The sequence below is a fragment of the Vanacampus margaritifer genome, chromosome 16 (assembly GCF_051991255.1).
Source record: "Vanacampus margaritifer isolate UIUO_Vmar chromosome 16, RoL_Vmar_1.0, whole genome shotgun sequence".
NCBI classification, from domain to species: domain Eukaryota; kingdom Metazoa; phylum Chordata; class Actinopteri; order Syngnathiformes; family Syngnathidae; genus Vanacampus; species Vanacampus margaritifer.
Window position 1 is genome coordinate 5,532,527 of NC_135447.1, and position 22,492 is coordinate 5,555,018.

The window sequence follows — 22,492 nt, forward strand, 5'->3', positions numbered from 1 at the left end:
TCTCCCCCCTCTCTCGCTCCTGCCCTCTCTCTCTCTCCCCCTCTCTTTCTCTCACTCTCTCTCTCCTACCCCCCTCTCTCTCTCCCCCCTTTCCTTCTCCCCCTCCCCTACCACCCCTCTCTCTTCCCCTTCTCTCTCTCTCTCTCTCTCTCCCCCCTCTCTCGCTCCTGCCCTCTCTCTCTCTCTTTCTCCCCCTCTCTCGCTCCTGCCCTCTCTCACTCTCTCTTTCTAGATAGATAGATAGATAGATTATAATGTGTTAGAAAGTTCTACAATTAGTAAAGTAGATCATTACATTTGCTATGCAAGTAGAGGTTCTTAGAGGTAACTGTCAAATGATCAGGGCCAGAATCCAATTACAGGTTGGACACATGGCGGATGTGGACTCAATCCATAAACGCAAGCGAGACTGAAACTGAGAGTGTCCAATCTTCTTTCAATATTCTTGATACTCACAAACGACGACACAATTTGACTAAGCCTCCTGTGAGATCGGGGCCATTGGCTACACTTTCACGGGTTCAACGGTGCTACACCGGGGCTGCACTGATGTTTGTTTTCAATGAGCTGCCTTAAACCGATTTGCTCGATTGGGCTCTATCTTAAAATCAAATTCAATCCCGCACACGAGCCGTCTCATGTTTCATGTAGTACATCGCATACGTTTGCGTGAATCTCGGACTAATGTGCTTGCGAGTCATCCTTATTAGGCAACATGTTGTCATCACAGAGGATTGTGTGTTTTAGCAACACACTGGCACACGTACACAAAATGACCTTCAAGCTTTGGAGGAGGGAGACGTCTCATATGGACTATAAATAATATTTAGTACATGATAGGTTGAGTTTGTTGTTAGTTATCATCTACTGTATGTCATGTCATGATTGTATCGTAGGTTAGGCTGAGGGCCGGGCAATCCTTTGAGGATTTCAAATGCACAGATAGGTCGTGTCTGTCGTAGGTGAGGTAGGTGGAGTTAAAATTTGCACGTAAAATCATTTATTTCAATATTACAATTATTCATTCTCTTTGGTATTGTTTACAATAAATTCAATTTGGGTTTTATCAGCCGTTTTTTTTTTTTTGAGTGAAAATAAATGTGTAAAATAGTTTTTTTTTACCAATATTTTCATTAGGGATAGGCAAGTACCGATACCAGGTATTTGTTGTCCGGCGAGTCTCGGCCTTATTTCAAGGTATCGGCACTTAAGCGACGCCAGCTGATTCTGGTATCGGCTGCCCTCTTGCGGCTGTTTTACGATCATGAACTAGAAATCAGAAGAATAGAAAATTATCATTAAGTTTTTGCAGTTTTAAGGAAAAATGTTATATAGGTATACATAGGTGTTTTTTGTGTGTGTGGGATTTTTATTTTTATATAGTTTTTTTTTCTAATTCTCATTGGGTTTTTTTTTTAATTACATGTATCAAAAGTACTAGTGGTATTGGTGCTTGGTATCGATCTTGGTGACTACTCAAGAACTTGTACTGGCATTGGTCTGAAAAATTGTGATATAGAAAGTTCCTAATTTTCACTATACTGTATTATTTACAGTAAATCAATTAACCAATGATTTAATGAGACTTATTTTAAAAAAAAATGGATGAATACACTTTTGATTGACCGATTTTAAGGGGAAAGAATACAGTAAATAAATGCAACAAATATTCATACCCTTTTTACCATGAGAAATATTTTTCGCACCCATGGTCTTTTTATTCCTGTGACGTTCTATGAAATGACCCAGGACCGATTTCTCTGCAAAAACAAAATGTAAGCCACAGAGCCCAATGGGCAAGAACATTAGGTTAGCTAGGTTGTATGCTGACTTACACATAATTGCACTCGAACCCCACTGGTCTTTATGCACTTTTAAAACACCTTTGAGTCAGCTGCCTTGCACAATTTGAGGCCATAAAAGATACAAAATGTGAGAAGAGAAGAAACTCATTGCATTACTTTAAAAAATTGAGTAGCAGGAGAGGAATAAAAAAAATAAAAAATAAATTGTATCCAACCCTGTAATATTGACAGGTTTTCGTCGTGTAAAAACTATTTTCAAACAATTTTTAATTTTAATTTTTTTTATTTGTATATTTTTTATTCTTCTGGAGAGCTCAGTATTGTTAATTCGGTAATTTTACCGATTTGACATGTCATCATCATTGCTCTCTCTCTTTTTTTAATTACATTTTTTAATAATTTTTTTTTATTTTCAAACTTTTAGACGTGCGGAGCAAATTTAAACAATAAATTGGACAAACAAACTTCAATCCACTTGGGAAGAACCGCAAGCAAAGTTAATTAACTGCAGTGAAAAGCGCACAATGTGAAAGCGATTGAGCTCGACTCGGATGTGAGAAAGATCTCTGGCCTGTGATCCCTACCGGATAGCCTTGTGTTTTCTTCTGGCACCACTTCAGTAGAGCGTTCCTCTTCGATCCCCCATACTCCCGCGCGAGTGCAGCCAAGGGGTCCGTACTTTCCACACCGTCACGAGGGAAACACAAACCAACAAGTACACAGTGAGAGAGAGAGACATTTGGTGCGATAAGAGATTTGAGTCAAAAGTGCAAATATCTTCCTCGGATTGCATACAGTTAATTCTCCCCCGATATGAACGGGCTCCATTCTGTGGCAATGGCATTAAAAAAAAAAAAATTAACAAGATGAAACAATGATTCTAAGCATACACCCACAGTTACGTGAACTGCTTCACGATGACACGAATATAGTTCCCGAGGTCATCTCGGTGGTGTTTGTGTTGTCACTGAAGCCATGGGAAGACCACGGCGCCCGGTCATTGCTCTCAAAATGGTAAACATGTCACGCCGCTCTACTGTTAAATTCATTAGTTCTCTCTTTGAGGCGTCGCAAATTTTGCAGAGGTGCGTGCGTGCACATTCATCACCAATGAATAATATTAGTTGCATAATCACCCGAGTACCATACCAAAAACAGTCATAACCCGACGCCGTTTGGGAGGTGCAACAACAACACTTCACTGACAATTATTGTCCAAGTCAAAGCACTGGAGGGTTTAATATTCCTGTAAATGAATCGATGGGGAATATGGGACGTAACACTGGTCAGACGGGTTTATCAATGTCAACAGTATGAGTGCGAAACTGAGGGTGTGTCCAGACTGAAGGATGTCAAGGATGTACAAGTCGGCAACCAGCTTCACTGTGGCCACATACGGGTTTTCAAAACTCTGCACAATGTCTATATGCATACACTAAGCCAGGGGTCTGCAATCTGCAGCACTGGAGCCACATGTGGCTCTTTAGTCTCTCTCCTTTGGCTGCCTGTGGATTTCAAAAGAAAAATGAGTAGAAATTCTCATATATATATATATATATAAAATATATATATTTTTTTATATTATATATATATATATATATATATATATATATATATATATGTATATATATATTATTATTATTTTTTTAATATATATATATATTTATTAATTTTTATCGATTTTTTCAGGAAAAAGAGACGAAAGACAGAAAAAATTATTATTATTATTTTTAAATACGTTAAAATAACCAAAAATTGCCCATGAAATGTCAAAAGGTAGAAAATTACCATATAATGCCTTTGGAATTGCAAAAAAAAAAAAAAAAAAACAGAAAAGAAAAACATTCAAAATGTAACTATAAAATGTCCAAAAACAAAAGAAGATAACCCCAAACCAAAACTACTATAAAATGCCAACAAATTTGCCACAAATCAGACAATTTATATATATATATATATATATATATATATATATATATATATATATATATAAAAAAGGCAGAAAATAATGTAACAAAAAAAAAAACTATAAAATGTCCTAAAAAATGAAGAAGAGAGCCAAAAAATTACCACAATATGACCATACTGTTTGGTTCATCATAATGTTAAAAGGTTTTGAGACTCCAGACATTTTGTTTGTTTGTTTGTTATTTATTTGGCCTAAAATGGCTCTTTTTAAATTAAAGGTTGCTGACCCCTAAACCAAGCCTTAATGTTATCAGGTGCAGTTGTCTATGACCAGTAAAAATAGAACGACACTGATAAACCGTTATGGTCCACATAAATATTAGACAATAACCACCTGAACGTGCCGTTGGCCTGGTTGTAGCTAAAAGACGACGTGCGGCTCCTCAGGGAAGCAGGGCTTTTGAATATAGACTCCAGGGACGGGCTCTTCCTTATCAAGATGTTGGGTTTCGTGTCATCTCCACAACCTGAAAATTGACATGGGGAATCCGAGTACATAGAGATCACACGTGATCAAGTGCAGTATTTTTTGTAAAGAGACAGATATGTTTATCGGACAAGAAAAAAACTCAAACTGAAAATTGCGTGTCTCAAGCAATGCTAAAGGAAGTAGCAACATGTTGTGATATCATCATATGAGACACTTTACACCAAAATGACCTTTTTGGTCTGTACTCTAGATAGTATGCCTAATGGCAGAGCACCAGGCCCGGATGGTTATCCGGCTATATTTTTTAAGCACTTTTGGTTAATGCTTGCTCCATTATTCTTAAGAGTAGTAACAGAAATTAAATCTAATGGTTACATACGCCCACACATGAATACAGCAGCAATTAAACTTTTATTAAAGCCAGAAAAATACATCTGACCATTTTATTCTGTACATGATCTTTCCTGTGTTGCCAGAAAACTGGCCTCCACCTATGATTTGTGTTCAATTTGCGGTACTTACTGTGAGGATGGACAAAGTCTCCGTGACTGATTCTTTTTTCCAACAACTTCGACAAGGGCTTTAAGTACGACTGCCTCTGTAAGAAATAAAACAGACCGTATCAAATAATGATTGAAGACGCAACAAAAATAAAGGCTCACATGCTGTATTCAAGCGAACTTAAAGGTCAGAACTGCAGATGGGACAAACATACATAAATAGTATTACGTCACATTTTCCCCTGGCCATGCTTTGCTGCACGGCACTGCCAAAGCGAGACGGCAGCTGATTGAGGGACGGTTTGGTTGCGCTAACCTGGATTGGCGAGACGGCAGCGGCAGGCGCTGTGCGCATAGGGATTCCACTCAGCGGGCTTCGAGGGGAGCTGTGGATTTGAACTGTGAGGCCTGGTCCGTCTGAGAGACATAAGCAGCAACATACACTGATATAAATAATTAATTTATTATTAACTCATTCACTGCCATTGACGGCTATAGACGTCAAAAAATCATTTAAACTATTTCTATTAGTTTAACAGTTTTTTTTCCACTTTTGTTAACAACAGTATGAAAACCTAGGAAAAAAAATAATGTACATTTAGAACAGATATAAAATGTGTGATTAATCGTGAGTTAACTATTAAGGTCATGCGATAAATTACAATTAAAAATTGTAATCGCCTGCCGTTCCTAATTTTTAACAATCTTTTCAACAACAAAAAAAAGATTTTAAAAAAATGTCTCGGTTTTCATACTCTTGTTAACAAAAGTGGAAAAAAATGTTAAACTAATAGAAATAGTTAAAATTATTTTTTTTACGTTTTTAGGCGTCAATGGCAGTGAAGGGGAAGTCAGCCTAGTAACACAACCAATCATGGCGCATTTTCCTTTTTTCCATAGTCCACAAATAGCTCAGGTTAAAGGTTACCAGCCTGAATTTGTTTCACATAGCTTTTAACAAAATGTTATTTAAAATGATGTAACATTTTCTGTAGCAAACCAATTAGAAGTAGATTTTCATTGACTCCCATTATAAACGTGCATTTTTCAATATACTAAATCCTGACGTTATAATGGTTTTCTAATGAAAACTGTATCAATCTATTAATAACCCTTTGAAATACAAGGACAATTTTTTTTTTTTTATGCTACAGTACCAACTCTCCGTTCACCACAAAGGATATGCTAATGTTGTTGTATTGTGTGTCTGCATGTGTTGCTTCGCTCACTCTGTCCACCAGTATCAGATGACTTAATAAGGGACTTGACAGTAGCTCCTGGCTCCGTGTTGGCATCGCCATTGGCGTCCGAAGGTGGGCTCGGGATCACGCCGCACCACTTGCGGCTGCTCTCACAAGGGGACCGTTTTAAATCATCACCTTGAGACCTGACAGATACAATGAACAAAAATGTACAGTGAGTAGCTCATGCTATTAAAATGGCTGCTCCAGCTGTATTTGGAAGTTACAAACTGGTTGAAAGGTGCAAAACAGTCAAAGCCAAATTTCTGTGGCGATAACATTGGACTCGAAAAACAAAAACCTAGGCCGACAAAGACACAAAAGCACAAATCTACTGGCATAATATAATTTATTTGTGAATTGTTACGAATGACAACACATTTTTTTATACTAGCATGTATGCAGTGGTTGTGGTCTTCTTCATTAGTAAAGACAAAGCCAGCAAATTATATATATATATGTGAACAAACAACAAAAATTGCAGGCATCACAGTATGGCTTGTATACAAAAGATAATAAATCTGGAAAACTAACTGGATTCCAAATAGATCCTGAGATCCTGTAACCATGTAGCCCTCAGAAGTATTAAACAGTCCTTGGGTAGCATTTGGCTCATACAAGACCATCCTTTGACAGGTGACATCTCTTTTAATTCATAGTCCTAATTCACACAGAGTAACAAACCCTTTTAGTAACATGTAGCTCAGTCAAACAGGTCTTGCTGATATGGACCACAAGTAAACCAAAATCACCATATTTTGATGCTTAAAGACAGTAGGAGTATATTTGAGGTTTGCTTGTTTCTGTAGTTTTTGTAACTTACAAATGTATTGTAATTTTTGGCAACAAGCAGTCCTGAATGAGCACTGGATACAAGTAGGACAGTATACGACACAGATGTCGCCGGTTCACGATATGGTGTTACATACCGCCATCTCTTGGCAAAATGTGGCATTGCATCAGTTTAGACACTGCACAGATGAAACGAATTGGGCCTCATTCACCAACCGCCCTAAAATTAATCAACACATTTGTCACACACTTCAACAAGCATTCCCCAAAATATCAACATTGTCAATGGCATTGAGCAAAAGTATTTTTAACCGTAATATAAAGACTGTAGGATTTAAACCCCTACTTGAATCGTTTAAGAACATTTCTTAAAACAAATTAAAGATCATTCTTAGGTTGGTGAATCAGGCCCATTGTTTTTCTTTCATCCATCCATTTACTATACCGCTTGCCCGCAACCTAAATTACACCCCAAAAAAAAAGATAGAAAAATAAAGAATAATGTTGTTGTTTTTTTAAATATAATATGTGCAACCCTCAGTCCAACAGCTCATTTGTCGTGGCATTAATACAATATGCAATGATGCACGTTTTTTTTTTTTTAAGGGAAAATGGTTGAGAACCATAACAGTGTGTGATGACAGGTGCTTATACTTGCAGTAAATTAAAGGAAACACTTTTTTTTATGTAACAAATACAACAACTCGGCTTTAAAAGGCACACTTAACTTTGTAGTCGAAGAAAGTATTAACACAAATACCACAAAAAAGGACAACCCAGTACATTCAATAAAAAAAATACAATAACATCAAAAACATGTATGCAGGTACATTTAAATAACATGTGGAAAATGTAAACTGCAATATTTATGGTGCAAAACCGAGCGTACACAGTTTGCACTGATGCTTGCTGATTACAATGTTTCCTTTTAAAGTTCTATTTCGTCCCTCCCGACCGCCAGGTGGCGGTGCTTCAAGCACTGAATGTTTCCTTCGCGCATGCACAATAAACATTCAGTGCTTGAAACACCGCCATCTGGCGGTCGGGAGGGACGAAATAGAACCGCAGTTACAGTCGTAACTTTCGTTTTAAGTGCATCATTATCGCCTGCCTGATCTCCACAAGGTGCTGAAATGAACATCACTAGTGTCCTTCGAGTGCCGTCTTGGTATCAAATGTTGCTCCAGGGACAATTCTGAAAAGAGAAAGATATGCGTTAACATTTTTAGACTGTTGGCCTGTAATTAGTATATTTACAGTAAAAGCAGAAGAGTTCTAATATCCGTTTTTTAATCAGAACGTAACCAAAAGTCTAAATTCATAAAGTCATGCATAAACTATTAGGTCATTAATGACGTCTGAAATATCTAAGGAGGGTGCTATACAAATGCAATTAATTTGAGACAGATTATGCACTGCCTGAAATTTGCATCCGGCCATGCTATGGCTTATTCCAACAAAGAACACCAGGTGGCGCAAGAGACATTCGTTTAAATAGAACGAGAATAAGCATTGCCAAAAACAAAAACAAAAAACAGCTAGTCCTGCGGGTGCCTGCAGCCAGTGTAGGGAAAGACAGGAGTCAACAAGCTGAAGGTGAGAAACACCGAGACGAAGATAGGGAGTTGAGATGAGAGCAAAAGCCGCGAGAAGCAGGCGAACAGGGCAGGGAACTCACCTGGACTCGAGTCTTTTCAAAAAACATCTTTGTGAGGAGGCATCAAAAGGTGCTGCTGGAGGTGGGGAGTGGGACGCAGTGTAACAGCTAACCTTGGGGATAGCTGGCTGATTTAGCCGAGGTCTACAACTAGTGATGTGGTATGTTTATAAGGACCGCACGAAACGTCATGTTATTTTCAAAGACAACTGTGAGGTGACGCTGAACATTCATTCATGCAGACATGGATGAAGGAGTGGCTTAATGGTTCACACAACAAAGGGCACACAGATCAACATGGCGCCGCAGCAGCAAGCCAGAAAACTATAGAAAGAGGTACAATGATAAGGTGAGCGTTTAAAGCCCTGGTTTCAAACTAATGAGTGCTGTACCTCTAATTATAACAGCCACCACAATGAAGACACTACCAATACATCTTCAATGGATTCATTCTAGTGCTGTCACTATCAAATATTTTTAGAATCTATTCATATCCATCGATTTTTCAATCAATTAATCGACTAATCAGATGAATTTTAGTTGTGCATTACAAAAGCAACCCCCCCCCCCCCCCATTGCTGTTTATTAAACAGTGATTGCTGTTTATTTCGTACTCATATAGTGATAAACAAACAACAACCGGGGATTGATGAATTTGAATGATGAATGAAAATTTTTTTAATCGCCTGACAGGATAAAAAAAAAAAAGATTATTAAAAATTAGGGGCGTCAGGCGATTAAAATTTTTAACCGTAATTAATTGCATGACTTCACTAGTTAACTCACGATTAATCACAAATTTTATATCAGTTCTAAATGTACGATAAAAAAAAATCTAGGTTTTCATACTCTTGTTAACAAGAGTGGGAAAAAAAACAAGTTTAACTAATAGAAATAGTTTAAATGAATTTTTGACGTGTATAGTCGTCAATGGCAGTAAACGAGTTAAACACAGAAGATAAGATAAGATATTCTGAAATCAGAGGATTTGGACAATTTTAAATAAAAATCAAAAAATGGCTCCAAACGGTAACTTGATTATTAAGAGTTGTTGATTCATTTGTTAATCAATTACTTTTGACCGCTCTAATTCATTCTAAGTTAAATGTTCATTGCAGTATTGTCTGGTGCTGCATACATGCGCCAACACAGCTGCATTTTCATCTACTGTAGTAAAAAAAAAAAAAAAAAGAATAAAAAAAGAAGATTCTATGCATAGTGGCAGAGGATAGTGAGGTTGGAGTGTTTTTGACTGGCAGTGGTTAGTGTAAAAAAAGAAGGCAGCTTAAAAGAAGAGAGTCAGATATTGTAAATCCTTGGAAGCAAACTGACATTTTTGAAACGCACATTATTCAGCCAAAGAATTGAGCTAAATAACGTTTACATTAAAACCAGTTTGATGTGGGACGCTCGTGCTATAGCGGGAGATAGGATGTTTGCAAACATTTTAATTTTAATTAGCAATTAGAACTGGGAATGCATTCACATTTGTACTTTAATATGGCATTCAATTGGAATCCGGCAGTGCTCTGCCATCAAACAAAGGAACAGCATCCCGATGCTTAAGCAATGTAGAGAGGGTCCAAATAAGGACCGTGAGACGCGACGACCGTACCTGACACCTTGCAGGGCTTCCACGTCTAAAGAAAGCTTAGCATTGCGATCCTGCTCCTCCTGCAGCTGCCGTCTGAGGGTGCACAGCTCCTGTTGAGCCTCCACTTTGATGTCATTAGCAACCACCACCGCTGTCTGGAGGTCGGCCTGGAACCGACGCCATTCGTCTTTTTCTTCCTATAAAAAGATCAAACGGACACGTCTGCTAGGTTCATATTCTCCAATACAAAAAAACGGTGCTTTTATAAAGGAGATGTTTTATGATCCAGGGATGTGATTTGACCAAAGTGAAATTATCGGAAAATTTAGCCGGGGGTCTGGGGGCCAGCTCATGGGTTTTCCGTGTTTTTAAGTACTTTCAATGCACTCACATGACAAAGAAATAGACAAAACAACAGCATAAATTTTCAATGTATATTGAACTATCCCATATAAAATGGCAGTTTTAGTCAACTCAAAATCAGTCACATTCAAAAACATTGGACTGTCTTTGCTTTTAAAAACTATCACTGAGAATATCATCATATCTAACTAATGTGATTACTAAGTTAACACATAAATAATGTTGAAGAGTTCAAATTTCATGAACAAATAATTGTATCATGACCAAATGAAAAGTAACTCATATTAGAGCATACCACAAATGTCTTTGTTATAGCAGAAGATGTTATCTGTCGGAGTCATGTGCATACACAATGAACTACTAAAAAAAAAAAAAATTTTTTTTTGGGGGGGGGGGGGGGGTAAAAAAAGCGGAATTCCGCGAATTAGCGGAAAAATCACATCCCTGATGATCGCAGTTCAAATAGGAGATAACCAATCAATCGGCAAACTCTCTTACCTTCATCTGCCTGCTAAAAACTTTCAGTTGACGATCTGCTTCAAATTTCTGCTCCTCTAACTTTTTAACAAGGTCTGCAAACACAAATGAAAGGTCTTTGACTTCTCATTGCGCACGACTTAACACAACGTGGGCTAATTTGTGGTGCAGGGGTGATTAGTAAATGAAAGTACTACAGTATAGCAGAGGTCCCCAAAACCCTGGTCCTCAGGGACCGGTATCCAGCCTGTTTTCCATGCCTCCCACAGCCAACACAGGTGATTCATATCATCAGCTAATCAGCAATCTCTGGAGAAGGCTGATAACGATCTCCACCTGTGTTGGCCGTGGGAGGCATGGAAAACAGGCTGGATACCGGTCCCTGAGGACCAGGGTCGGGGACCTCTGTACTATAGCACAAAGAAAATAGCAGATTAAATTCTCAAGACACATCGGGAATATACAGTCGAGACTTTCCAGTTAAAAATCATTGTTTCTACAAATGCTGGTAAAAGTAAGAAGCATACAATATGTCGTCATTTGCATTCTGTGCAGGTAAACAGTGAAGAAATACAATAAACCACAAATAACATCTTACATTTGAAGGGAGATGGAATCTAAGAGCTAAATAAGAAAAGCGGGTCAAACATACTCTCCAAGTCGAGGACCGTCTGATTAGTGTGGAGGTTGACGGCCCGCTGCTGCTCCACTTGGTCCTCCAGTTCAAAGATGGTCTCCTTCATGTCCTTGACTTGTTTCTCAGCCAGCATGCGCGCCTCCTCCAAGGCACTCACCCGCTTGGTGAGCTCCTCCTCCCTCATCTCCGCTCTCTCAAGGACCTGCTGGCCTGTGGCCTCCACCTGCGTGTGCATTTCAGAGTTAAAGCATGGATAGGAAACTAAACAAACAACAATGAAAAAGTCGGTTTCTTTGGGCCAACAAGTATATAAAAGCAAAATGCGACACAATGTCAAATTTTAAGTAAACTTTTCTTACATAACAGAATTTGTTGCTTCGACACTAAAAATAGGTGGGTCAAAAAGGGACTGACACAACTTTTTGGGTTATTCATGTAACAGCCGTCGGGATATTCATTTGACCCAAAAAGTTCGGTCAAATGAAAAACCCAAAATTGGGTTGTTTTGTGGGTTATTCTTGACCCAACTTTATGGGTCAATGAATAACCCAATGACAGTTAAATAAATAACCCAATTAATTAAACTTTCATTGGGTTATTCATTTAACCCATAAAGTTGGGTTGAATGAACCCATATATAGCCTATAGGTTAAATTAATAATTCAATGAATTGGGTTACTTTAAACAAAATTGACCCAAAAACTGGGTTCTTTTTTTCCGGGGAATTCATTTGACCCAACTTTTTGGGTTATTCATATAATTGTCGTCAGGGTTATTCATTTAACCCATAAAGTTGGGTTAAATGAATAATCCCAAATTGGGCTGTTTTGTGGGTTATTCTTGACCCAACTTTATGGGTCAATGAATAACCCAATGACAGTTAAATGAATAACCCAATTAATTTAACTTTCATTTAACTTTCATTATTCATTTGACCCAAAAAGTTGGGTCAAATGAATAACCCACAAAACAACCCAATTCATTTAACCCATGAAGTTGGGTTAGTCCCTTTTTGACCCAATTTGGGTTATTTTTGACCCGACTGTTTTTAGAGTTGCAAATTCTACTAAATCTTTTGGTAGGTTTTTCAAATTTTAAGACCCGTTAATGCTTTCAAGGGCTTGATTTATATATTAGTTTTAAGAATGCTTGCCAAGACAATTTTGCTTACCCCATTGGCAGATTGTTTTGCTTAGAATAAGAACATTTGTCTAAATTAGAGGAAATTTGTCTTAATTTTTAGTATGGATTTTTTATTTTTTTTTGCAGTGACAGCTACAGTGCCTATTTTTTTTTTTTTCAGGATTATTGTCCTCTCAATCTCTGAAATCTGCCCTGACAGTCATGCACTGGTGGACCAGCCTGCAGTCACAAACAAACAATTAAGCTAACAGCTTTGAATTAAATAAGGGGGGGGGGGGGAATCAAGTCAATCAAGTGGAGAAATCAAAATTCTTGGTGCTAAAAATGCACCCACAATACCTTGGACATGCTCGCTTGTACGTGCTCAGTCTCATCTTGGGCCTGCAGCAAGTCCCGCCTCAGCTCTCTCAGCTCCAGCTCCAGGCGGTCTCTCTCGGCGTGGGCCGTCTTGAGCAGACCCTGCAGCTCGGTTCTATCGCTAGCACTCTGCATGGCCTTCAGCTCGCCCACCTTTTGCCTCTCGATGTCCACCTGCGCCTTCAGCCGACTATTTTCCACTCGGAGACAGTCGACGGCAGCCCTCTGCTCTTCCGCAGACTGCACGGCTTCACCTCTGGCTTCCAGCTGCCGGCTCAGTTGCTCATGCAGCCTGTCCATCTCTTCTCGCAGACCGTGCACTTGGCCCTGCGCCTCCTGGTGCTCCTCCTCAAGAGCTCGAAGGCTGCTTGTCAACTGCTGCTGGATGTTCACCAGCTTCTCCCGTTCAAAGCGCGAGCTCTCGACCAGCTCGGCGTACCTTTGCTCGAGTTCGACAAGTCGAGGGCCTTGGCTCCGGAACTCGTCCTCCCGCTGGGCCTGAGCCTGGACCTGCTCCTGAAGTCGGCTAGCCAGCGCCTCGTTCTTCTGGGAGAGCAGCTCCAAACGTTCTCTCTGCTGCTGGAGCGAGGTCTGCAGGAGGCGCTTCTCCTCGGCCAGACGCTCGTTCTCCGCCGTCAGTTCTTGCACCACTTGCTGCTGGTCACCGAGCTCCTGCAGAGTGGCCTGGAGCTCTTCTGCGGTGCTGTGGTGGTTTTCCTCCATCTTGTGTATCTGTTCCGTTAGGCTCCGCACAGACACGTCGCGCCCGCCTGCCGTGGCTTCACTACTCACGTCGCTGCTAATGGATCCTGAACGTGGGATCTTCTCAAACTCTGACGAGTCAGGCGAAGGCGAGTCCTTGACGGAGCTGGAGGAGAAGGAGGTTTTAACGAGACCGGCAGTTGGGCTGCAATCTGACGGGAGGCCATTCGGAAGTTTTGGAGGGCTACCGGACAATGGCAAGGCCTCGAAGGAGAGAAGCCTCCTCTTTAGTACTTGGTTCTCCTCTCTGAGGTTGGCGAGCTCTCTCTGAAACTTTGCATTCTTCTCCCTCAGCTCCTGAAGCAGTACACGAGCCTCTGTGAGCTTTCCCTCTTGGTCCTCAGACGGCGATACGAAGACGGGCGACGGCAACGGGGAAGAAGCGGCGGCTTTACTTTTGCAGCGTTGCAACTCCGTGCGGAGATTGCTGATCTCAAAGTCTTTCGCCTTGGCTTCAGCCAGCAGCTCTTTAACCTGACATTCCAGGAGGCCCCTTTCCTGGCCTTCTGCTTCTCCACGACACTTTGTCGAATTACGCGTTTGCTTTGCCAGGGTAGAGAGGCTCGAAGTGCTGGCACTGGAAACGATCCTCTTCGTGGAAGAGCTCCTCAGCTGGTCCCGCAGGGAAATGCGCTCCCTTGTTATTGAAGATGGGATTTCTCTTGGGGCCGGGATACCAGACTTCTTAGTTGCTTGACAACCTGTGACACATACCAAAGTGATTGAGATAACTTTAGTCATCCAAAGCGGGGAGCTCACTTGGAGACCTCTAGCCCACTTTTTCACGGTAAACGGTTACAGGTTACAATAGAGAAAGTAAAACACACAGTTAACATACTGTGCATTGACATACAGCATAATAAGCTATAAAAATGACAAGTATATATATATATATATATATATATATATATTTTTTTTTTATTCTATTTTTTTTTATTGGAGAGCAATGGGAAATTTATTTTCTCTTTTCATCAAATCCTGAGTGAGACCCAAAATTCAGGATGTCCTTTAAGTGGTTGTCAGTGCGACCTCCAGTGGACAAAATGAGCAACAACAGTTAATTTGAGTGAAAAACTGAAATTTGCGTTCTGTCTTCAAGGGCCAGATTCGACCGACTGACGGGCCCGGTTCCGGCCCACGGGCCGTATGTTTGACACCACTGCTGGCGTACAGTAAGTAAGGATATTATGACATAAAATTCAATACATTGGGATCTTAATACATTTGCAAATCAAGACTTATCATATACTTTGGACTAAACATGATTTAGGAAAGGTAAAATAAATCAGCAGAGACACATTAGACCCACTTGTTTACATCACGTAAATGAAACTAATAGTGGGTCAGATTTTGACACTTTTATTTGCCAGTGTGTTTTGTTACAGCTAACTGGGCCCAAACACTGCTTGCTGTTTTGACAATACAGCATCTGCCTGGCATTGTCCCACTCTTGCTCTCTGTGTTCATTCATCATTACAGCAGAGCGTTACTGTGACATTTCAAAAGGCACTAATGTGGGTCACAAGCACAAGCCTATTCCAGACTCCATCTGAACTGTGACAAGTATTTTATTGTACGTTTTCAGCTCATCAACAAACAGTGGGTGGACTTGGCTCAGTGATGGAAATTTGTCCCGGTGCGTTGATTTAATTCCTGCATTAAACAACTCTCTCAGCATAGCAAAGACAAGAGGAAAGAATGGACACTCGGACGGTCTATAACATCAAACGCATAATATAGAAAATACTTTCCATTAATTGGACACAGTGCACAGATTATATCGTGCTGAGTAAACTGTGGCAGAAGCTGCCAATAGTATTTTACATTCCCGGCGCATACAGCTGAATTTGAACGAATGAAAGGTTCTTTCAGTGAAGCGTTAGAGACATTACGTTGTGAAGATTTAAAGCTGAAGTAGGACAGAAGGGGACAATAAAGCACACATCACCTAAGATGCCAAGCAGATTATTTTTTAAAACTGTGGAGTTCAATTCTCACATTTCGGCTAACTGCATCTAAGACAGCTTGAATCCATGATTGATAGAATGAGGACAACTCACAACGCTGTCACTGAGCATATAAAATATACATCACAGATTTGAAAACATAGCATGTAAACGTACACATCATCACTGATAAATTCGACAAAATAAGAAAATCAGCTTGCGTTGGCCACTTGACATTTTGTCCTTCTACACAAACAAAAAGGTCCTTGAGTAAAAGAAAGGCGAGTCTGATGTGGTTAGGATGAATTCTCATATCTGTGCGGTGCAAAAGGACATGACTTTTATTTTTCCCTCATCTTTGTATCGCCCACCTCTTTAACTCATTCACTGCCGTTGACGGCTACAGACGTCAAAAACTAATTTGAACTATTTCTATTAGTTACACTTTTTTTTCCTCCCATTTTTGTTAACAAGAGAATGAAAGCCTAGAATTTTTTTGTACATTTAGAACAGACATACAATTTGTGATTAATCGTGAGTCATGCGATTAATTACGATTAAAAATTGTAATGGCCTGACGCCCCTAATTTTAATAATCTTTTCTTAAAAAAAAAAAAAAAAAAAAGATTATAAAAAAAATAAAAATAGAAAGATTATTAAAAATTAAATGAGTGGCATCAGGTGATTAAAATTTGTAATCGTAATTAATCGCATGACTTCACTAGTTAACTCACGATTAATCACAATTTTTTTTATATCTGTTCTAAATGTACCCAAAAATTCTAGGCTTTCATACTCTCGTTAACAAAAATGGGGGAAAAAAATGTGTAACTAATAGAAATAGTTCAAATGAATTTTGGACGTCTATAGCCGTCGATGGCAGTGAATGAGTTAACCATGATGTCACCCCAGCTTGTTTGAAGTGACACCAGTCTCTAAATGGCTCACAACTGAAATGGATATGTGACTGCGAGCCACCTGCCAATCATAGCAAAGGGCACAATGCTAAATATGTGTTTGGTTGGAAACCACTTCCACCTGTGATGTGTAAAAAGTTGAGACAAAGGTACGACAACCGTAACGTTTACTTTAGCATTTGTGAAACTGATTTTTCCACGAAATTACCTAAAATCAGAGAAAAGCGCTGTTTTTTTAAATACAAGGCTGATTCATTGTGTGTTACTGGGATTTGAATTAATGAGTGAATTAATGAGTGCAGGCGGTTAAGTGGCTGCCAGTTGGCACCTGAAGTGCCTTCATTCTCACCATCACAAACAAACTCGTACGGAAGAATGCATCTAAGCTGCATTGTGTGTCCTGTTTTGTTCCCAAAACTATGGTGGGCTTCCCCTTTTCCTGACTGACAAGAAAACGGGAAATGGGTCAACAGGCACCTATCAGTCAGACACGGAGACTCGCAGGCATTTCTGTCCTCTGACTGGAATCAAGAAATTCCAGTGAGTCTCGGGAGGGAGGCTGCATGACACACAATGACTGAACACAGATTAGTCAGGATGGTTGAATGCGTTGTTATAGCCCAGGGGTCTGCAACCTACGGCTCCCTGTGCATTTCTAAAAACAATTTGTAGAAAAAAAAAATACATTAATTTTTCTTTAGATAAAAATATTATTTAAATGAAATAATGTTTTAGATAAAAAATAAATATTTAAAAAATGTTAGTGTCATAAAAAAAAGTCCAAAAAGGAAGAGGAAAAATGTCCACAACATTGCCAAAAATTTCAGAAAATTTATAGCAAAAAAAAAAAAAGGCAGAAAAAAATGTTAATAAGTAGGCATAAAATGTCCCAAAAAAGTAAGAAAAGAGGCAGAAAATTACCATAATATATCCATAAAATTGCCAATAAAAGTCTAAAAATGTGTGAAAAACAAAGTATGACAAATTTAAGGTTGTTGTTAAATGATCCCGAAGACAGAAAATGCTCATCATGCATACATACCATAGCACTGATTTATGTAAAGTCTTTATAATGGCCAGTAAAATCTAACATTTCCCTATGGACAAAAAGTCTAAATTAATTTTAAAAAGAAGAAGAACAAAAAGACCCATTTGTTTGCTGTGCCTATGTGGACTTAATGGAAAGTATATTTAAAAAAAAAAAAAAAAGTGATAACTTCCTCAGTGCTCAAGCTCTCACAGGTTGGTCCGAGTTGCTTCCTTTTGAACGTGACCCCCCCCCCCCCCCCCCAACTTACTCAAAATTATGCACAAACATTTGTCCATTGGAAACATTTTCTCTGTTGTGACAAAACAAATCTAATTTCTCACCAAATGTAAAATATATATGGTTTACTTGTGTTGCCCCACCAATAGACTACCATGCAGTGTGACCTCACCATACCCAAGTATTGTCCAGATATCTTAATAATAAATGTGTCTACAGGAGGTCAACGGAAACGTCAAAATGGAAAACATGTTAGGACCTCTGGGAAGAGGACATACGTCAGCGTACATCTGTGGGCAAGAGATACTAAATGCAGGCTGAAAATAAAATGTAACTCAGCAAAATGGATGCCAGGTAGAATTTATCACCCGCCAGCACATGAATTGATAGCGTCCTAACATTCTATATCGGTAGTGTCTCATTTGGATTATTCTAGACTTATTGATGTAACTCCTTTCACTTTTCATTGTCATCAATTGATAAATTATATTAGTTAGCTAGCTAGGTAGCTAGATAGTTACCTAGATAACTAGACAGATAGCTCGATAACTAGCTTGCTAAATGACTAGATAGATGATAGATAGATGGCTATAGACGTCAAAAATTAATTTGAACTATTTCTATTAGTTTAACCTTTTTTCCCACTCTTGTTAACAAGAATATGAAAAACTTTTTTTTTTAATTGTATTAGAACAGATATAAAATTTGTGATTAATCGGGAGTTAACTAGTGAAGTCATGCGATTAATTACGATACCTTTTTTTGTTTAAGTTTTAATAATCTTTTTCTTTTATTTTTGAGAAAAATTTAAAATTAGGGGCATCAGGCAATTAAAATTTGTAATCGTATTACTTACGATTAATCACAAACTTTATATCTGTTCTACATGTACAAAAAAAATTCTAGGTTTTCATACTCTTGTTAACAAACAAAAAAAGTTAAACTAATAGAAATAGTTAAAATGTTGTTGTTTTTAAAGTCTTTAGCTGTCAATGGCAGTCAATGAGTTAATGGACCAAAAAACAAAACAGACCCAACATGAAATGACTCCAATTTCTTGGTTGCTACCTACTGTAGGTCAGATAGCAATTATTTACTAAAAATTCTCTAACAAAAAGGGGGGGGGGGTCGTTTACAGCAAAGGCATTTGCAAGAGTGAAAACCATCAAGTCTTCAGCAGCCCTCTGCAAATATAAGATTACAATAATTTGTCTTTTTTGCCTTCAAAAAGTTGAAGTACTCAGCCACATGAATTTCACCATACTTAGAAATATCACAGCTCCTATTAAGCATCCCAGTCACTCATGTGGACAAACCACAGACGTGTGAAATTTCCATTTTTGACCATGAGAAAGTCAGGACAATCAAATTGATCTCGCTAGACAAATATGTTTGAAACTTTTCTTTTTCCTCCAGCTACAAGACACTGGATGCTTAATATAGACACACCGTTACTGGACTATAATTTAGTGTCAATTCATCAACAGCTGACGGCATGCGGACCGCAGTCTATAGTCTGGGCCACAGTGTTGTGTTGGTAATCTAGCGGAGAGACAGAAAGGCTCAGGGTTGTGAACACTGCAGAACACAGCTTAGCCCTCTTCCTCTCTTTTTAGAAAGAGCGCCGTCCATCATATTTAAACACAGAATGAATAGAATTCAGAGTCACTGGTCACAAGTTGACCAAGGAAAACAACAGCCACTGTCAACAAAATATTTTTTCACAAGTGTAAAGAAAGACTCTGTGAAGAAACGGTTAGTCACGTCGGCAAAACAATCTCCAGAGGGAAGGACTGGAGTGGACAATCCACTAATACATTAGCAAGCAAGTTCATTATTAGCCTGCACCCAAAGTTATGATTTTCCCCATCAACAATATTTAAATTATTAAAAATAATCAGTTCAAAGAATCACTCTTGGTTATATTTGACATTATTTATATTATTTTATGTTATTATATGTCATAGCAGTACTAATGTATACAAGTAATAATATTACTTTATGCGTTTGCGTGAAGAAAAGCGCTGACTCTCGATCTGAGCATTTGTCGCTCATCTTTAAACAGAAGTCAACCCTCAAATTTTCCTGACAATTAATAACGCATACGTGCCCCCATTCATCTAAAACGCTACATTCTGATTATTGCATTTGCGGAATAGGAGTTAAACAGCAAAATCGGTTTTATCCATCTCAGGGGGCGGCCATTTTGTCACATGCCGTCGATTGAAAATGACATCACAGGTTGCGCAGGGGCTGAGGTAACGACCAATCACGGCAAGGTTATTTTAGTTAACTGAAACGAACGAAAAAAAGTAAAACTAAAATTCAAAAAACTAAATGAATGATGAAATGATTTTTAAAAAACGAAAACTAACTGAAACTACAATTTATGTTTACAAAACTAACTATAATTATAGCAAAAATGTCCTTTGTTTTTGGTAATTTTATATATATATATTTTTTTATTATTCTTATTATTATTTTAATTAATTTTTTTTTTTTTTTTAACTACACTCAATTTTTTTTTACTTTTTTTTTTTACTACACTCACAGTCCCAATTATTATTACTTTATTGGTCAATTTGACCCAACTATCGGTGTTGTTTTATACAAAACTGACCCTTTTTTTTGACCCAAGTAAAGGATCTGACCAATATTTACGAGTTGTTTTATGCTGAAAGACCCATTTCTTGACTCAAAGTTGGGTCAAATTGACCCATGGAGAGGATCGGTCCATTTTTGACCCAACTGTTTTTAGAGTGTAATGCTGAAACTAACTAAAAGTAAACTGAAATGAAGCATTTAAGAAACAACTAAAACTAATAACAGAAAAAAAATCACCCTGAAAACTAATTAAAACTAACTAAATTTAAGAAACAAAACTCACAACGAAATAAAAACTAACTAAAAGGAAAAATTCCCAAACTATAATAACCCTTTACGTCACGGCTTCAGAAAACAGCTGAGCCATGATTGGTTACCTGAGCACCTGTGATGTCATTTTCAGTCGACAGCAAGTGGCAAAATGGCCGCCCCCTGAGCCGGATAAAAACAGGCGGAAAACTCATATTCTTAATCAGAATAGGGTGTTTAGACTAGTGAGGATGCATAGAAGACATTGTTGTAAAGAAAATGTATGGGTTGCCTTCCCCTTTAAGAAATGTACTCAAACCAAAATACTACTGCATGTATATTTGTGTACTCCTAAAATATAGTCCAAATCTAGCCAGTGGGTTATGTTTTTGTTGCTGTTGGTTTCATATTTGTAAAAAAACGACACAAAGTCGACACATTTAGACCCTATTTTCACACTTATAATGAGCTTTAAGTTACTGGCAAATTCTGCTTAGGGCAGCGGAGAGATGCGAGAGTGATGATTCCAAGCTCCTGAAGTAGCTTCTTACTAGCAGACAAAGCGCACTCCTCCTCCTGCCCTACTTCTGTGGACTACACAAAAGGTGCACAACCAGACCTGTAGCAGCCACGAAGACCCGTACAAAGCATTCACGGCTTCAAGACCTCCGGGCCATTTTTTTTTTTACCAGTACTCATCATCACTCAAAACTTCTTTCAGACATGCAGTAACACATGACATGCAAGATAAATCAGCTCAATCAAAGTAGTTGCACTAAAAGGTGCGGTGGACAAAAAGGTACGACTGAAGCAGACCTGTGTCGGTTTCTTCCTGTCTGCCCGCTTGGTTCCCCATGTTGGTCCAATCTGCGCCTCCCACACTCCGCACAGTGAAGACAAATCCAACAGATTGTGGCTTGCGGGGGAGTGATGTACGAGTGTGGGGGTGGAGAGAGGGGGGGGGGTGTCAGCGTGGTCGCATTTGTTCAGCATCCGCCATCACCGCCGCTCACGTCACAGCGAAGGAGAAACATCAAATTCTTCTTCCCCCACTATGGATCTTTTTTTTTTTTTTGGGGCGATCCTTCCCGGGACAGTGTGAGCGTGTTTGTGTGAATGCGCATGTGTTGCTGAGGCAGGCGACGTGTCCTGACAGCGAGTGGCGATCCTTCCGCAACGGTGACAGTATGCTGTGCTGGCAGGCGGGCATGCAGGCAGCGTCATATGCACATCGTTATTGCTGCGAGAACAACTGGATCGGGAGGTGCGCGCGTTGTCTCGCTCTTTCTTTCTTTCTTTCTCTCTCTTCCGCTCTCTCTCTTCCGCTCTCTCTCTTTTTCTCTCTCTCTCTCTAGATTCTTCCTCTCTCTCTCTCCCTATCTCTCTCACACTATTCTCCCTCGCTGTCTCTCCCTCCCGCTCTCCCTCGTTGCCTCTCCCTTCCTCTCTCTCTCTCTCTCTCTCGACTCTCCCTCGTTCTCTCCATTCTCTCTCACGATTCTCCCTCATTCTCTCCATTCTCTCTTTCTCTCTCCTCCCCCTCTCTCTCTCCCTCTCTTTCTCCCCCTCTCTCCCTCTCTCTCTCCCTCTCTCTCTCCCTCCATCTCTTTTCCCTTTTAAGTGGAAGTTTTATTTTTGGTTCATGTGGATTTGAATTATAAAATACTGTGGTCGCGCTTAGACTTTTCCTGCCCACATCCGCACGGACAGTCAACCTCACTACTGCTTTCCAAGCCTATTCCTAAGTCTTCTGAATGTTACATAAAGTCGGATTTCCATCTGC

At 39.2% G+C, this 22,492-nt stretch overlaps 2 protein-coding genes across 11 annotated transcripts in view; one reads left to right on the forward strand and one right to left on the reverse strand.

Annotated features, from left to right (window-relative positions):
* The window catches only part of zswim7 (zinc finger, SWIM-type containing 7), a 78,471-nt gene that overhangs the window by 32,944 nt on the left and 23,035 nt on the right, over positions 1-22,492 (forward strand). For 3 of the 8 annotated variants that reach the window (XR_013288652.1, XR_013288650.1, XR_013288651.1), the window contains exon 6: positions 14,826-14,898. The exons of 3 other annotated variants lie outside the window; for them this stretch is intronic. Coding sequence is in view for 1 of the 5 variants with exons in the window: in XM_077547130.1 (XP_077403256.1) it covers positions 14,826-14,880 (55 nt within the window). In the remaining 4 variants the exon portion in view is untranslated. Of the gene's footprint in view, positions 1-14,825; positions 14,899-15,311; positions 15,330-18,075; positions 18,211-22,492 lie in introns of those variants that run through there. 2 more of the 8 variants (XR_013288653.1, XM_077547130.1) reach the window with 2 other exon arrangements.
* The window catches only part of specc1 (sperm antigen with calponin homology and coiled-coil domains 1), a 52,306-nt gene that overhangs the window by 11,870 nt on the left and 17,944 nt on the right, over positions 1-22,492 (reverse strand). Inside the window, exons 1-10 of one of the 3 annotated variants that reach the window (XM_077547119.1) lie at positions 21,526-22,149; positions 12,947-14,427; positions 11,480-11,687; positions 10,849-10,922; positions 10,009-10,184; positions 5,933-6,090; positions 5,020-5,120; positions 4,726-4,801; positions 4,108-4,240; positions 2,390-2,483 (exon numbers count right to left, since the gene is read on the reverse strand). In XM_077547119.1, the coding sequence (XP_077403245.1) occupies positions 2,390-2,483; positions 4,108-4,240; positions 4,726-4,801; positions 5,020-5,120; positions 5,933-6,090; positions 10,009-10,184; positions 10,849-10,922; positions 11,480-11,687; positions 12,947-14,427; positions 21,526-21,565 (2,541 nt within the window). In that variant the 5' untranslated portion in view covers positions 21,566-22,149. Of the gene's footprint in view, positions 1-2,389; positions 2,484-4,107; positions 4,241-4,725; positions 4,802-5,019; positions 5,121-5,932; positions 6,091-7,797; positions 7,932-10,008; positions 10,185-10,848; positions 10,923-11,479; positions 11,688-12,946; positions 14,428-21,525; positions 22,150-22,492 lie in introns of those variants that run through there. The other 2 variants (XM_077547118.1, XM_077547120.1) reach the window with 2 other exon arrangements.